The 15,139-nt window shown below is 38.0% G+C and overlaps 2 protein-coding genes across 2 annotated transcripts; one reads left to right on the forward strand and one right to left on the reverse strand.

Moving 5' to 3' along the window:
* Positions 1 to 2,136: 2,136 nt before the first annotated feature.
* On the forward strand, positions 2,137 to 8,576 carry LOC124303304 (protein takeout-like). The gene is made up of 3 exons (XM_046760370.1): positions 2,137 to 2,323; positions 3,954 to 4,185; positions 7,738 to 8,576. Exons 1-3 carry the CDS (start codon positions 2,260 to 2,262, stop codon positions 8,177 to 8,179), a joined length of 738 nt encoding a protein of 245 aa, XP_046616326.1. The 5' UTR covers positions 2,137 to 2,259; the 3' UTR covers positions 8,180 to 8,576.
* LOC124303307 (uncharacterized) lies at positions 8,017 to 14,977 on the reverse strand. The gene is made up of 3 exons (XM_046760374.1): positions 14,780 to 14,977; positions 12,302 to 12,667; positions 8,017 to 9,690 (listed from the first exon to the last, which is right to left on the reverse strand). Exons 1-3 carry the CDS (start codon positions 14,835 to 14,837, stop codon positions 9,383 to 9,385), a joined length of 732 nt encoding a protein of 243 aa, XP_046616330.1. The 5' UTR covers positions 14,838 to 14,977; the 3' UTR covers positions 8,017 to 9,382.
* Between the last annotated feature and the right edge of the window lie 162 nt (positions 14,978 to 15,139).

Here is a 15,139-nt window from a genome sequence, read left to right on the forward strand (position 1 = left end):
GAAGAAAAAAGTAGTTAAATTGTGTTACTTTGCATGCAATTGAAACATGCAATTCCGCTCATTGTCAAGGATGATAATGGAGGGTTGTGAAGGATTATTGCTGTCATTCCGAAGCGAAGATTGACAAACTATGACGTATGTCTTTAATGTTTTTCTCCTGCATCATATCCGCACACACATTATGTCCGTAAAAAAATTAGGTATGCACGATAGGTGGATCTTTATAGTTGCACTTGTACATAAACCTACCGCCACATCAAAGTAGTTTTTCTAAAGCTGCAGAAATTGAGTGAAATTTAATGAGCAGTGATTAGATTTTTTATAATGAAAATAAATGTCCAAAAGTATAATAATATCCGTACCGAGATTTTTTTTGCGTTTATTTATATAATTTGCTTGGAAATGACGAATAATGTTTTTTTCTCATAAAGGTATTTATTTTTAATTTCTTGGTTACCACATCTGGTAAAATATGGTAAGCTGAAAGTTTAAGCTGAAATGAAATGACGATAATATGTTAAAAACTTTTTAAACTGTTTGTAATTTTTTTATTCGTATTTATCGGACTAGAAAAATTTTTTCAACGAGAAAAACACATTGTTATACAAAGAAGTAAAACTGGCTCTTTATGACACAGTCTTCAAATAGCTAATGAATAACCGCAACACAGTCTGCGTTGATTAATTTTTTTGTGCGGTACGCAAGTAATAAAACAAAGTTAGCGGCCACGATTTTCACCTGGCTGTTCATCGCGTCAGAATAAATCTCTCTAGCGTTATTCGGCCGTTAGGATTAGCTGCACCTTGATTTCGTACAATTCGAAACGCGATTGAAACACAGCCACTGTTCCGAATGAGCGAGTTCAAGACCTAGTCCCCGCAACATTGAGGGCCCCGAACGAAAAGGTGAATCGCGTGAATTTTCAGATCATATAAATAACCCAATTACTTAAAGGTCGCTGAGAGAAACGAAACCAATAAAAACCAGGAAGGCCTAGACAGTCGGGAATTCGGACAGCGTGCGGCTTCCATTTTCTGTCCAAACTTTCGCGACAGCCAGAATTGAAAGCCGAATTTCAGGGCGTAAAAAAAATCAACATCGGTTAGAAAAAAGGGTATTCGTCAGTTTCGTCCCGTAATTCAGGCATATATGTTTTAGAACTTGATTGGAATTTTGCCGTATTGTGAATGGGTTATCGTCTGATCGTATTACGATCACTTGAGAGTGTTGAATTTCATTTGAATTTCAAATTATAACTGTAAAAATAAAAATTACAGTAATTTGTATTTGATAGCAACATTAACTACAAAATGAAAAAGCAATTTGAAATTAATTTATGTAAATTATTCATTTAAAAATGGATATCAGTTAATTTTATAATTTCTAATTGGTTTCGTTTCGACTGATATACGTTAGTTTTATTTTTGTAGTTGATTTTGTTTTAATTGCAAGTTAACCTTGTAATTTGTTATATACCAATGTTATTTTCAATCACAAATTCTTATCCGAATATCATTAATTACAAAAGTTTATTCTATGCTGATAAACCTGACGGCAATGGATTTTGTTTTATTAGAAAACTATTTTTCTAACGCAATCGATCACACACTGGGAACATAAACCAAGAATCTATCAATCGCATATTGAAAATATAGGTAATTAATTGAAAAGAAGTTGTGAATTGCTTTCAAAATCATTTGCAATTGATCGTTTTTTCAAACTCAATTTAAAATTGTAATTCTTGATTTTTTATCAATCAATTTGCGAAACACCGATCAAAAATGGCTGCTAAATACTGCAATCTTTCGGATTTCCGTAACAATACAAGATTTGAAAAAGTCAGGTGTTCTGACGTCGGATAACACAAAAATAAAGAATAATAATGTAAAAAAAGACCTTACAGGCAGTGCTGACAGTCACCCTGGTAATATCGCTATCTTCAAGGGACGTTTCGAATCACTCGATTTTGACGTTGACTGGGTTCGGCCCGTTTCATCGCCGGCATTCGGACGCTTCGGTTTCTTGCGTCCATCATTAACCGATGCTTGGGGCAGGAGACAATCGTACTATTTGCAGGTGGTGGGAGTCAGGGAGGTCTTATAAGGTCTTCGGGCAAGCTTCAAGTTTCTCAATTGCGATAAGACCATAATGCTCTAAACTATTGTGACGATCGTTGGTCAGCGCTGATAGTCCCAAAAGTTTGCCCGAAGAGGTTGCACTGTTTTCTCTTCTCTTAATTTTTTCCACCGAACATCGAAGATGATACCTCTGACGATCGCTCTGCTTCTCGCAGTGGTAACGAGAGCTTCCGCTGTTAACCTTCGTAAGTAAACGCACACCTCATACGTTTTGATTAAGGTGTATTTTCGTTTTGTTTTTCACCGTTGAATTCCGTGAGTGGAAAAGTACTGCGACTGTTCTTCGAGTTTGTGAAATGCTTTGGCTAAATTTAGACAGCCGATAGCTGAGAAAACTATAAATTTGAAAGTGTATTGTAACCGTTCAGACCTTGATGAAGTGAACTTTCGGTGCCTTTCTTTACCGAAATAACAACAGCAAATGGTTTTCTGTTGGATTTTTTCCCTCCTAGTTTCTTTGCGTCATAATTTTGCAAAATATAGTTGCGGGAATTTGAGGATTCCGCAGTTTTATCCTCAGACTTTGAAATTTTTCAACGAAACCGAGTATTTGATTTCTCTGCATTTCTCGACGCCGGTAGATTTTTTGTTCCAAATGTTTAACACTTCTGACTAATATTCCTTTATATTTTTATACTAACCACGTAGTTTTCGTTATTCTTTGACGTTGTACAATTGAATTTTTCCGTGTCTAATACTGGCACTCCTTTGCGATGATGCAAAGCAGTAATTTAGAAAAAAAAATCAGACCGAGTTTCTCACATAGAATAATTTTTTCTCGAGGTTAGAATTCAACCTAGAATTACGAAAATATACAAAATGACAAGCAAAGTGATTTCGGAAGAAAAATCGAAGCGATTGTTCGACAAAATAGAGATATTGATGGGAAAAGTATATAGAAGACATGGGATAAATTCAATCCAATGTCTATTTGTTTTTTTTCAAAAATATTAAATTTCATGGCCCTGGCAAAAGACATGGGGAAACTTTACTATGCGGTTATTATTAGCACATCATAACGCGTGGCAACGAAACTTGGACGTGAAACTATTTGCAATGAAGGCTCATTGACGCGCAGTCCTGATGAGAAATTATGCAGACTATTGTCAGCGTTGACAAAAATATGAAACTTCTTTCAACATAGGGTTTTGAACACTATGGACATGAAGGATTAATGGATCTGTTTAAAAAATATCCAGAAATGTTATTTGCAACAATGATATTGAACACGATTGAAGGAAACATCCCTGCTATGTGCTAGAAATGAATTTGAGCAAATTCGATGGACAAGTTGAGATATGAACAATTTGAGAACTGGTTCTATAATTAGAAACGACACGAAGAAAATTTTCGAAATCGCTAACCCCAGAATAGATAAAAACAGAGCCGTTTAAAGACAGTACGCCTGATCTTCGTTTACGATTAAATTTATAGATTATAATTATAACATAATGAGAGTTTTTTCCACATTTTTTATAAAATTTGTAGCGGTTTGGTCAGCAAGCAAAATGCATTCACAACCGCTTGAACTGGATCAAAGACCAGAGTTTAATAATTGTTAACGTTTTTAAGTATAAAATCTTTTTCTATATTGTTGACATCTTAGCTTGCGTTATTCAAATTTTGCCAGAATCATGTCTCTTACACGGTAACGATGTTATTTCATGCGTGTCGCTCATCATTAGCGCTAATAAGACTGCTGAAGATATTTGCAACGGATTTTTTCTCTTTCCTTAAGCTTTGATCCAGACGGTACGGCCCGTTAATTCTCAACATCCACGACATACTGACAATCTTTCCGCACTTTTGTTTCAGCGGAGTACATTCACGTATGCAAACGAAGGGATCCCAACGTAGAGAACTGCATATCCCAAAGCGTGGAGCACCTTCGGCCATATCTGGTGAAGGGAGTTCCAGAGCGCAACATACCATCTCTGGAGCCTCTGCTCCTGAAGGAATTGGTCGCTGCTGAAGGAACAGGAATCAGAATCTCGGCGCGAAACGTCCACGCCTATGGAGCCAGCGATTTCACAGTCAAAAGGCTCAAGTAAGCTTCAGTTTGTTTCTCGAATTTTAGAATGATTTTCAGAAATTTCGCCTGTGCTATTAAAATTTTTTGCCTACGAACGACGATACCGCAAACCCAACGCAAACTATCCGATTCGTGATTGTAATATTTTTGTTCGGTCAGTAGTAAATTGTCGCAAATTATAGCCACTCGCCATCGTTCAGAGCACACAACTGCAATGATCGCTGTTTGCATTCATCTTCAAGGTCAGAATAAATTCGCGAAGATTACGGAAACGAATAACAAATGATACACTGATAATTGGACGCGTAATTTAGGGATACTCAGGCTTACAGGGTGCTCACAAAAATTTTCTAATAATAGTAAATGATGACTATTCTATACTTTTATCGATGGAGTTAACGTGAATCTAGGCATGCATTTTATAGATATTAACAAGAACACAGATTCTATCATGTTAAATGTAATAAATTATCGTCGCTTGGACAGTTTAGTACCTTACCTCGATAGCTACTATTTTCATGAAACGAAGTCTCAAACAGATTTTCCACAGCGCCGACAGGTTTTCTGATGAAAAATTGTTTCACTTTTGAGAACCTCGAAAAATTTCTTCTGAAACAAATGTTTTTTCATAAAGAGACGGAACAAAAAATGTGTCTGGGGGAACTAGTACAAAATTTACTCAATAACAATGAAATGACCGGTCAAATATGGAAACGAGACGAGAGATGCGTACTTTTGTGACCGATGCAATTAGTGTCGAAATTTCAAAATCCATTTATTTTCCATTTGAAATATTGCCATGGGGAATATTCTGATATGCTAAGGTGTCATCACCGTTGTCTTCAATATTTGACAATAAATACAAGTGTAAATTTACCTTACAATTAATGAAGATAGAAGTACTATTTTGGATGTGTGAATTTATCATTCTGTTTGTTATTTACCTGAAGGTATTCGCAGGTGAGATTGAAACACGCACAACATCGTTGCAAATATACACCAACGATTTACACCCATAGTCAGAAAGGTTCGCGTGCTAAATATGTGGCAGCATGCGAGGGGTAAACATCTCGTTTATATTCTTGTCGCAGTATCACGCGCGTGCCGCGTCCCTGACACAACACTGAAATGCCCAGAAAACAATCGGACATCGCGTATAAGACTTGCAAAAGAGAAATAATGAAAATGATGGTACAAGACAATAGCATATTAGCATCGAGCCGTTAAGCAACGAGACCTCGATCATTGCGGCACGCGTGCCGTTTAAACTTACGGTTTTAATTTTAAATAAATTTATTTGTTCGTTTTTATTTCGTTTAAATTCGTTATGTTCTGTTCTAAATTCCAAGCACTGAACTGTCGAAATGATACCCACATGGAATATTTACCTCTAACGGAGGTATTATGAAAAATGTTTGAAACTGTCGCGTGTACATTTTGTAATAAATGTAGATTAGGCACTCAAGAACGACCAAGTACGTCAATACCGGGCGAAATTTGTCATCAACGAAACGGCCGAAATGTTGCGGGGTTATATAATTTGGAGACCGCCTTTATGGCGAGAGAGAAGAGCGACCATTCGCCGCCTGGTGGTTGTTTCTGGTACTTCCACTTATGTGCATGAATATTCACAGGCATCCAATGGATATCTATCATCGGTTTTGATACGATCGTAAATATTGTGGACTTCTCTAGATGTCTGTTAGAGATCCGCTACAGACATGGATCTTTCGTAGAGCTGTGGATCTTGTGTGGATCCTCTAATAGATGAAGTCTTCCGTGTGGGTACCATTTCGACATTAACAAAAAAGAACGATAACACGATCTGTCTAAACTCTAAAATCATTGAGAGCAGAATTTTCTTCATTCGAATTTTCATCTCTAATTGCAAATAGAAACAACAGATTTTCAATTCTGTTGATTTCAACTTAAAGAGCCGTTTTTCTGACACAATTTCCTCTGTGTCGACTTAATACCATAAAATCATAGTCTAACATCTTGCCTAAAGTTTTTGTTGCTCTGCTCTTTGCGTAATTCAGCTCTGTGCTATCAGCTGATTGCTCATTGCAGCGCCATGTCGCTCCTGCCTGTAACGTAGTTTGGATTCAATGCGTATTGATATAAACGTTCCTCGAATGGTCACGATTCAATTTGCAATTTTGTCTCCGCGTGTAACGTAAGTGGCAACTACTATTCAATAAATCACTTTACTGACTGTCATTTAATCCCAAACGCACGCCATACATGGCGGTAAAAATTCGCTGCATATATATTTGTAGAATTTTGTGCAAAAGGTTGTACAGAACTTTCTACAGAGTTTGCTTACCTGTTGAAAATTCTTTACGCTGTTCCATCTCTTTTTCTAAAATGGATTTTACTTTTCTATGGCTTATAAAACCCGTTTTCCTGAGAATTTCATGAATAAATGTGCTATTAGTTGTGTTAAAATTTTGATTGTCTGAAATCCACAATTAATCGGACAGATGCCCGAGTTATACAATAAAATGGGAGAAATGTAGCATGAGAATTAAAAAAAACACTTTCACTTGCTTGATCCACACAACTAATTGGCAATTACATTCTACATATATGGTCCAAAATAAGGTTCGTTAAGTTCGAATCAGCAGAATTCATCAAACTAATCTTAACGGGCAAGTTCCTGGTTTTATTTAGTTTAATATTTTGCTTGATCAAATTAATAAATAAACAAATACAACGGTTTGTTATATAATAATTAGACTTCGTCATCAAAAAAATATTCGAGTAGTTGCAAAGAAAAGCAAATGATGCAAAATACCATTCATTTAGCATTCAGTTGGCTTATTGAATGATACATTTCATCAAATGAAACATCGACTCCAGGGATTCGAATAAAATTGTTAGGTGCAAGTGATCTTTATTTAAACCAATATCATTTGGTCGAACTACGCAAATGATATACCATGTCGCAGGATATCGAAGGTCAACAGGGCGAACTAGACCGTCTGATCAAAAAAAACCGTACAAATTTTTCCAAAATGCTATTCGCGCCAATGATAATGAAAATTAATGAAATCTAAAATGTCAATAATTAGATAAATGGTATGGTAATTAGAATGTTCAAAATGATCAACCTCTTGTGTTTTTGGTTCGATTCTATAAATAATTTGAGCTCATTTCGCTCACTGCTCAAAAATCACCTGAAAACCATTCAAATCTTAGATTACAGTATAATTGTAACGCGCAAATCTAATTCTTAACGATTTTGTTGCTGGAGTTGATTACTTATGTGAAATTATTTCAAGTGATCTCTGAAGATCTTTGTGGTGAATAAAATGCGTACAAAGACATTAGAAACGGAGCAACAACATCGGTTTAACAATATCCATCGTCTTAACTATAGAAACATTTTTCAAATCAAATGTGCTCGGATTCATTTTTAATATATAAAAAAGGGGTGTTGTTTCCCTTTTGGTTTAATATCATTCGCCCTTGAACATTTGTTTTCTCGTGTCGAAGAAAACGGACCAAAGTATCGGTCTTAAAAATTAAATCCGTATATTGTTCTCAAGGACAATTTTCTTGCAGAATCGACCTCGACAAGTTGAGGTTTGAGGTGGACATCAATCTACCGCACTTGTACATAGACGGCATGTACGAAATCGCAGGAAGAGTGTTGCTGCTTCCGATATCGGGAACGGGGCCAATGCAAGGTAACTTCACCCAGTGTACCGGAGCAGTGCGTATGCAGGGAGCGTTGCGGAAGGACAAAGCTGGCGAGGATCACCTGTACTATTCAGATTTCCGGATGAAGATCTCGATCGGCAAGGGGAACCTCCGACTGGAGAACCTTTTTGGAGGAGAGCGAACCCTTGGCGACGTTGTGAACGCGGCGATAAACAACAACTTCGACGCCTTCATCAGGGAACTGAAGCCTCTGATAGAGAAAGCTTTGTCGGAATCGTTCCTGGAAATTTCGAACAGAATCGTCGAGCCTTTTACGTACAAACAATTGTTCCCGGACAATTAAAGATCGACGTGATAGAACGTTGAGGTAGGAAATTTTTAAGATATCGATAACGATCACCGTTTTTTTTTTTTTTATAAAGCGCGCGGCTTAAATGACGTGGAGAATTTTTGAAATCCTCATCTATTACATGCACTTGACATGCAGGCTCGTTTGAACGAGCATCAATCCTCGAAAATTAGTTTATAAGATATCGATGAACTGACGATATTCACTAAAATATATATAATTAATATATAAATAGATTATGGTTCTAGGTACAGGTAAATTTTATACTTAAAGAGCATGTAATATCTGTCATTATACATACCTGTACGATATTGACAGATATAGGAATAATGCGTACAATATAATTGGGTTAAGAATACTCTGTGAAATAAATTTTTCCCATTACCATTTACCGAGTCAAACGATTACGTGAACTTTGTAGTTCACGATCGACTTACCACAATCTTTTTGCGACAAGAAAAAGATGATGAAATAATTGCATCGCCGCCGGGTGATGTGCGTATAATATTAAAAAAAAATAACAAGCATGCTCTTCGAAGGTGTTAAATGGCAGTGCACACGCAGCGGAATAACAAGCCGATGCATAGATATAAGACAATTAATAATCTGAGGAGACCCGCCGAACACGAATGATCAACGGGTGATTATGCGTAATAATCTTGAACCGAAGGAATAGAGAGGAAATAAAAACAAAAACCTGTGGAGCGAGGATAACAGGTTTGGTTGTATAATAATAATTACCGGATAGTAAACGCGGGTGGTAAGTTAAACGATTAATTTTTTTTCGAATCCGTTTTTTCTTCTCCATTTTATTTGTTGGGCCATAGCTCGGCGCATATTTCTTACAAATCAACAAGTCCAGTACGTCGTTATACATCTATCTCTAATTTAAATCTACAATGGCATTAAACGGCGCGAATCTTACGCGTAAGGAGGAACGAGTTTTACGCTACCTAAATAATAATTTGAGTAACGCACTCGCGAGGCGTAGCTTTCTCATGTAACCAACGAGTTTGTCATCCCATGTTAATCATTCTATAATAAAACGCGTTGAAGACCTGCCGTCCGAATAAACGAATACCCAAGAAAGTGCAGGTTATCGATAGTTATTGTACAAGGTGCCCACCCATCAATGAGCAATCTTCGCTGAATCCTTGCGAGTAAACATTTTTCGACGCCCTCCGATCAACTCTTCTCCTACATTCGGTCGGGGAAAAGCTCGTCGTAGCTGAAGTGTTTGCAAATTCTGTTTGACAGCTCAAGCACGCGCTCGGTGATTACTTGCTCGAGGTTCGGCTTGATCAAGGGGATTATCTCCTTTCGGTTGTCCTGCAGGGCCGCGTTTATTCCTTCAGCCAAGGCTCCGTCTGGTCCCGGACGAGGCGTGAATTTCGACGTGTAGTCCTTGATAAGCAGGCTCGTCGTCATGGTAGGGAAGTAGAGGAACTTTGCCCCCTTATGGTCGACCAGTCGGAACTTCATGCCCACCTTGGCCTCGACGTCGTCTGCGGTAAACCAATCATGTCACATTTATGCTAAGGCTAATACTAAATTTATGTAAAGGGACTAGGTTGTTTCTTTTTATTGTTGCCGATAAATACACGAGAGAATAGACCGATTTTTGTGGCAGTCGCATCAATGTCTTGTCTGATCAGTCCGCTACCTCAAATGCAGGTCCATCAAATTTTTTATACCTCAGATTCTTAACGCAATATAGCTTTGACACCCCTGCGAATTGGAGTGACTAGTGTCCGGCCGAAGCTGACTTTGACTACTTGACGAGCAGGCGACAAACTTGGTGGAAATTAGATAAATCTGTTGGTGGAATCGCATGATTTGTCTTATGCTCATTTGGGTATTCAGCTTCCTGAGACTGTCGCGATATACGTCACGCAACGTTGGTTGTTTTAGATGATAAAGTGATGAAAATGTGATAAATACCGCAACGAGACGATGTTGACTAAATTTAATCGCACGCGTGTTAGATTCAGCTAGTTCCATATATTCGAGATGGTCACCAGGTAGAAGAAGAAGAAGAAAAATTGAAAGTGGCGGTGATTGATACATGATCGATCATATCTCCAGCAATATACGTGAGTTAAAAAAAGTCATCAGATAATAACTACAGGTACAGAGTTTCACAATGCAGTCCGACAAGGTTGCGTTCAGATCCTGCGATCATTATCGAACGCATATTAAATTACCGTGACAGTTGACCCGAATTATTATACGATAATTTAATCTTATTCCTCTCGTTTTGCCACCGGTATGATTTATCGGCTACTTGACAAGCTTCGGTTGACAGGACCTTTTTCCAAGGTCACAGCCAGAGTCTCAATCAGGATCCGTGAAGGTGGATATCGTTTTAGAGAAAATCACAATAGTGGATGCCACCGTTGTACGAAATGCGTATTTTGAAAGAAAACGTTCAAACATCTCTGGTCATTCCCGTGTCAATTTTCAAAGATTTTCGAACCTTACGCGACATATTTAAAGCTCCCTCGCATAAAATGGTAATAAAATGGCGGCGAACCGAATGTTTCAAAGAGTACTCCTGTACCGTTTGCTCTTTTCTGTATGTTAGGAACGAAACGTTTCCACTACGAGATAGATGTTTGAATATTGACGGTCAACGTGTGAATTTGAGCGGCCGAAAGGCTACGCAAGAAACGGTTGCCTGCGGTCAATTGATAATAGTGTGTTTTGGTGCCGGAGCTGCTTGACATTCAGCATAATGTTTATTGCGTAAATCTTAGGCGCGGCTGATGAAATTATCCGTTTCAATAAAAAAAATATGTACATGTATGTATATAATATGCATATTTATACGGGTGGTGTTTCTGGTCTGACACACTTTTTGGCTTCATACCTGCAGCGACTGACTTCTTTGCAATTTTAGAACGTTTTAACATATATCGAAATATATTCTGCGCAATATTTTCAGATTTTTACACTCGCCCGATTCACCGCTACTTTCGCATATTTTCACAAGATACGACAAGACAGCGTACGATTGATGTTTAGTTTTTGTAAAAAAAAATATTCAGGATATTTATCGAAGCGTCGACAATGCGGCGATCAACTTCAATGGAAGTGCTAAATACGTTGCAAAAGAACTGCGAGTAATGGGATCGAAATAATTTTTTTGTTGCTTAATATTTGAGATTTGCAGACTGACTTCACTGTGCGTTCACAATTCACAATTAAACGACTAATATATTCAACGTTGTTACTATCGTTTCGGTTATTCGAATACTATTTGACGTTTTTAATTCTGTTTTCGTCCTGTGCCACGTGAAACTCGTTGGATATTACAGAGATAATTTTTCCGTGCAACAACACGCACCGGAATGAACTCTTGCTTACGTATTGGGGAATTGATCGAGCATTCTAGGATACTATATGATAACATTGGATTGCACATAACTCGATACATTAGAACCAGTAATTGGTTAATGATATGACTAGTAGAGCGTAGTGGGAATTTCTTTGGAACGGTCAAAAAAATTGTTAGTGTTAATAACGAAGATAACAAACAATCAGAGCAGAAGTATGAGGTCGTGTCCAAGCGAGCGAAAGACTGACGTTACAAATTGAGAATAACCAAGTTTTAGCTTATATGTCTTGCGATTTGTACTCGCGTGTAATCCTACTACCTCATTTTGTACTTCAATTGAAGATCTGAGAATTTTCCAGGCAAGAATGAATTATTTGTTAGATTTCCTTTTAATTTCACTCGACGGCAGAAAAGAAAGAAAATTGAACAATCATCCTCAAAGGCGTTTTGCAAAATTTCCCAAAACGAAGACGATGAATTTGAAAAACTGTCTCACGTTTCAGGGAATACTTTTCTGGCATCCAGATGCGTATTGTCTATGTTACAGCGATCACGCGTCACGCGGTTGAAAGTTAGAAGGTGCAACGATTTCCCGATCGAGACGAAACGCGGATTAATTGCACAACTGCAAATGTCGAACCCGAGGCTCCAAGGCCTTCGTGCATCGAGATCTCGATTTCGTACGCAGAGGAATCTCCGCGTATAATTTCGTAACGCTATCACAATCCCGAAACGGATTCGGACAAGAGCTGAGGATAAATATTGAAGGAAGACTATACCGGTAACGATTATCATCGGTCCTATCCCGTTGATGGGCACGTTGACGATCTTCGTCGTCACGTTGTACTCAGCTTCCAGCCTGACCTGGGGGAACGTGAGCTGCATGTCGATTGTCTGATTTTCCAAATCGACGTGGAGGAACTTGCATATGAAATTGGATAAGTGGAAGAGCTTGACGTTCGTCGCAATCGCTCTCAAGCTGCTGTGGTCCGAAAGTATGATCTTGTCGAGAGTCATGGGTTCAAGAGATGGGACATCCAGTTCAGGAATTCCCACTTCCAGCTTTTTGGTCATCGAGCTCACGCTCGCCAGAACGCATTTGTCCAGGTTAGGGTTTTTGCGCCCACAAACTCGTATGTAGGATGCTGTAAAAAGAAACATTCGTTAGGTTACCTTAACTGGATCAAGCACAGCTTCTGATTCGATTATCAAGCTGTAAAACGATTTTCATGCCAACCAATTTGCGCGTGGAGTGTGTAATTAAATCTGCAATAACGATCTCAGTCGGACACTCGATATTGATGTGCAAAAAAAAAAAAAATTGCTCGGCAAAAGTTTCGTAAACGCGGTGAAATAAAGTTCAGATATTCTCGAATTCTAGTTATGTGTCACTCTGAGAACCAAATTCTGCAACCAATTCTGTCTTCTCTTATGCACCGTTGAATTACAGTTATTTTTTGAATCCTGCAAACCAAAGTCTTGCATAATTAATTGCTTATTCACCACAAAATGTGCATTCATGTTTCGTGAAACGTCTAATTAGCAGAAGATCCGTGAAATGAGTTTATTTGTTAATGTCTTCGCATTTAACAACATTTTGGCTTTCTTGAACCGCCTTCAAATATGCGATTCCGAAAATAAATATTATTTCAAAGGTAATCCACATGCTCAAATTAGAACATTTCTTTTTCGTAACAGATTTTCATAATTCCGTCTATCAATTAGGTTTGAAATGAAATTACTTCTTTCTTCTTGAATAGGAATTTAATATTCGATTCTCATCTATGATACGAATGGAAGCTACGTCGCTACTGTGTTGCAAGCTGATCGAAACAGTGATCGGAAATTCATGAACAATAATTAAGATTTTGCGTATGAAAAAAATAAACCAATGTTTAATGTCCAAAAGCGATCATCTCTCAGAGAGATTTTTATGTTCCAAATGCGGTGCAAAGATAGAATTAATTACAATTCTCTCCCCCTAACCGGAACTTTTATCGTTACCAAAATTCGCGCGGTACAGCTTTAAATGAAAGCTTCGATAATTTGCAACGAGTTAAGAAAGCACGTGGCTGCAAAATCCTGATCAACAAATAAAGCTCAAGTTGGCATAGCGCAAAAACGTGGTCATACTGCCGAGGCTAAGCCTTGACGCATTTAAGCATTACAGAATGCGGAGTGCACCTGAAGGCACACAAGATGAGACTGATTGCAAAATTTATAGTGGAAAGAAGAATTCCAAAGGAGCCTTGAGAACGTCTCAACATAATATGCACTTTGAATATTAATCAATGACATTCGCTGACTAGCATCTCCCGGTTTCCCGTTTGTACGAGTATATTATAATATATATTATGCCACGAGAAAAATCACTGCACGCACACGAGTGACGGTAACTTTCCACGGAATTTATCGTGGTAAATTTGACTATATATTTTTTACAGACGAGTTAGCTATTTTTTATATTGAATTTAGTGATTTTTACGTGCACGAAAGGGCATCGATACTATTCGCATAGTTGATCTACCGCGTTGGATAATTATTACAAAATGTGATCGAAATTTTCAGCTAAAATATAATTAGTTTATGGGGGTATGTATCGAGGATGAACGGCTGAAACATTGTGTGAATTTTGAAAATTTATGTCTCGATATTCAACCGTTCAATTCGATTGAGTTTAGTCTTTTTCAAAAGTATACGTAAATCGGGCTTCGCTCGAATATTTGCAGAGATTAGAATCAATTAATGGGATGCATTATTATTGACATTTCCGTCACCCTTTTTACTTGGTGACACGTTTTGAGGTACCCGCGATATCTCAAAAACAGTTTAAAGAGGTTTAATTTAATTTTGGCGAAAGTATTCTTGGTATAGTTTATCGTCTTTGCTGCAACTCGACAATTTTTTATAACAAAATGGCAACGGTTTAAAATTGTAATTCGATTTCTCACCCAAAATTTACCGGATTTTTCTATCAAATTATTAAAAAAAGATAAGATCGTGGTGAAGAGGTAAAACTGTCCGATAATATTGTTTCTGATATATGGTTAACAGCGTAAAATATGCCTCGAAGTGAAATGATTGACGTTATTGTCAATAAAAATGCTTCAAATCAATTGATTCCAATGAACAGTAAAAAGACTCGCACTGGTTGTCAAAACATGATATCTCAAAATTCGTGTACCCCCTTAAATATGAGATAATTTTCTCACTGTCAGTGCACGATGAATCGCAAATCACAGATCTGCTCTACTTACGGACTGTTGCGAGTGCAGATGTCGCGAAAAGGGCGAAGAGGACGAAGCGGAGCATCATCTTGCTTGCAGACACTGCACGACAGGGTGGAAAATCCAAACGATGCGTGAGAGTCGGCTCGGGTGGTGATATTGAAATAGTAAAATAAAGGTTTGAGCCGGGTTCTGCAATCCGTTGCAGCGGAACACTGGACTGACGGCTGCCAATTGGGGATGGCTCATTTATACATTCTAGACCCGAGCCGGCCTTAGGATTATTCCCGTTCCTCTAAGTTCAGGGCCACGGCCGATCGCGTTTTGCGTCCCCATTTTTCCCCCACTCGAATGCTTATCGACGCACAACCGTTGCACTTAGCAATTACC

The sequence above is a fragment of the Neodiprion virginianus genome, chromosome 4, assembly GCF_021901495.1.
Source record: "Neodiprion virginianus isolate iyNeoVirg1 chromosome 4, iyNeoVirg1.1, whole genome shotgun sequence".
Classification (NCBI taxonomy): Eukaryota; Metazoa; Arthropoda; class Insecta; order Hymenoptera; family Diprionidae; genus Neodiprion; species Neodiprion virginianus.